General features: G+C 57.0%; 1 protein-coding gene across 1 annotated transcript in view; it reads right to left on the bottom strand.

Annotated features, from left to right (window-relative positions):
* Positions 1 to 400, bottom strand: part of GCDH (glutaryl-CoA dehydrogenase) — a 28,397-nt gene extending 27,997 nt beyond the window's left edge. Inside the window, exon 1 of the mRNA XM_015419989.1 lies at positions 379 to 400. Within this exon, the coding sequence (XP_015275475.1) occupies positions 379 to 400 (22 nt within the window). The remainder of the gene's footprint in view (positions 1 to 378) is intronic.
* Positions 401 to 730: the final 330 nt, after the last annotated feature.

The following is a 730-nucleotide window of genomic DNA, read 5'->3' as shown; positions in this document are numbered from 1 at the left end:
CAGGCCATGGCAAACCACCCCTGAACATCTCTTGTCCTGACCTGGACTAGCCCGCTCTCATTAGATCTCGGAAGCTAAGCAGGGTCAGCCCTGGTTGGTACTTGGATGGGAGACCACCAAGGAGCTCTAGGGTTGCTACGCAGAGGCAGGCCAGGGCGAACCCACCCCTGCTCACCTCTTACTTTGAAAACCCCATGAAGGGCCACTGTTAAGTTGGCGGCAACTTGGCAGTCCTTTACCCACACAAGCGTGGCTAGGGGCAGGTTGTGAATGTTATCTCCTCTGCTCAGATGCTGAAAGGAACAACGGACAAGTCCTCTCCAAAGCCGATCCCTCTGCAGCTCCGCCTCCTCCCTCGAGGGCTGCAGCCACACCCACCTCCTTGGGCAGATGGCTTCATTTAGGCCGTGCCACTCCAGGGGCCCCCAGGAGTTGGAGGAGGAGGGTTGCTGGTGGCAAATGCTAGGGCTTGCTTAAAAGAAAGAGAGAGGTGTGTGTGGGAGGGGATGCTACAGGTGAGAGGGAAGAGAGGTGGAGCAGGGGGCTCCAAAATCAAGCTGAGCTTCTAGGTTATTGCAGTTTATTTATTTTTCAGCATTAGTGGCTTTGGTGGTCTGTGTGGGTCCCCATGGCCTCCGTGGAGGCGGTCTTGGCCACCGCTGGCCTGTTGGGTGGGTTCAGCCACTTCCAGGACCTGCCGTCTGAAAGCTTCCAGGTGAGGAGGGGTTGT

This window comes from Gekko japonicus, unplaced genomic scaffold (genome assembly GCF_001447785.1).
Source record: "Gekko japonicus isolate JY-2015 unplaced genomic scaffold, Gekko_japonicus_V1.1 scaffold5007, whole genome shotgun sequence".
Lineage (NCBI taxonomy): Eukaryota > Metazoa > Chordata > Lepidosauria > Squamata > Gekkonidae > Gekko > Gekko japonicus.
Note: the sequence above shows the minus strand (reverse complement) of the source record. Positions and strands in the feature narration are given on the sequence as shown.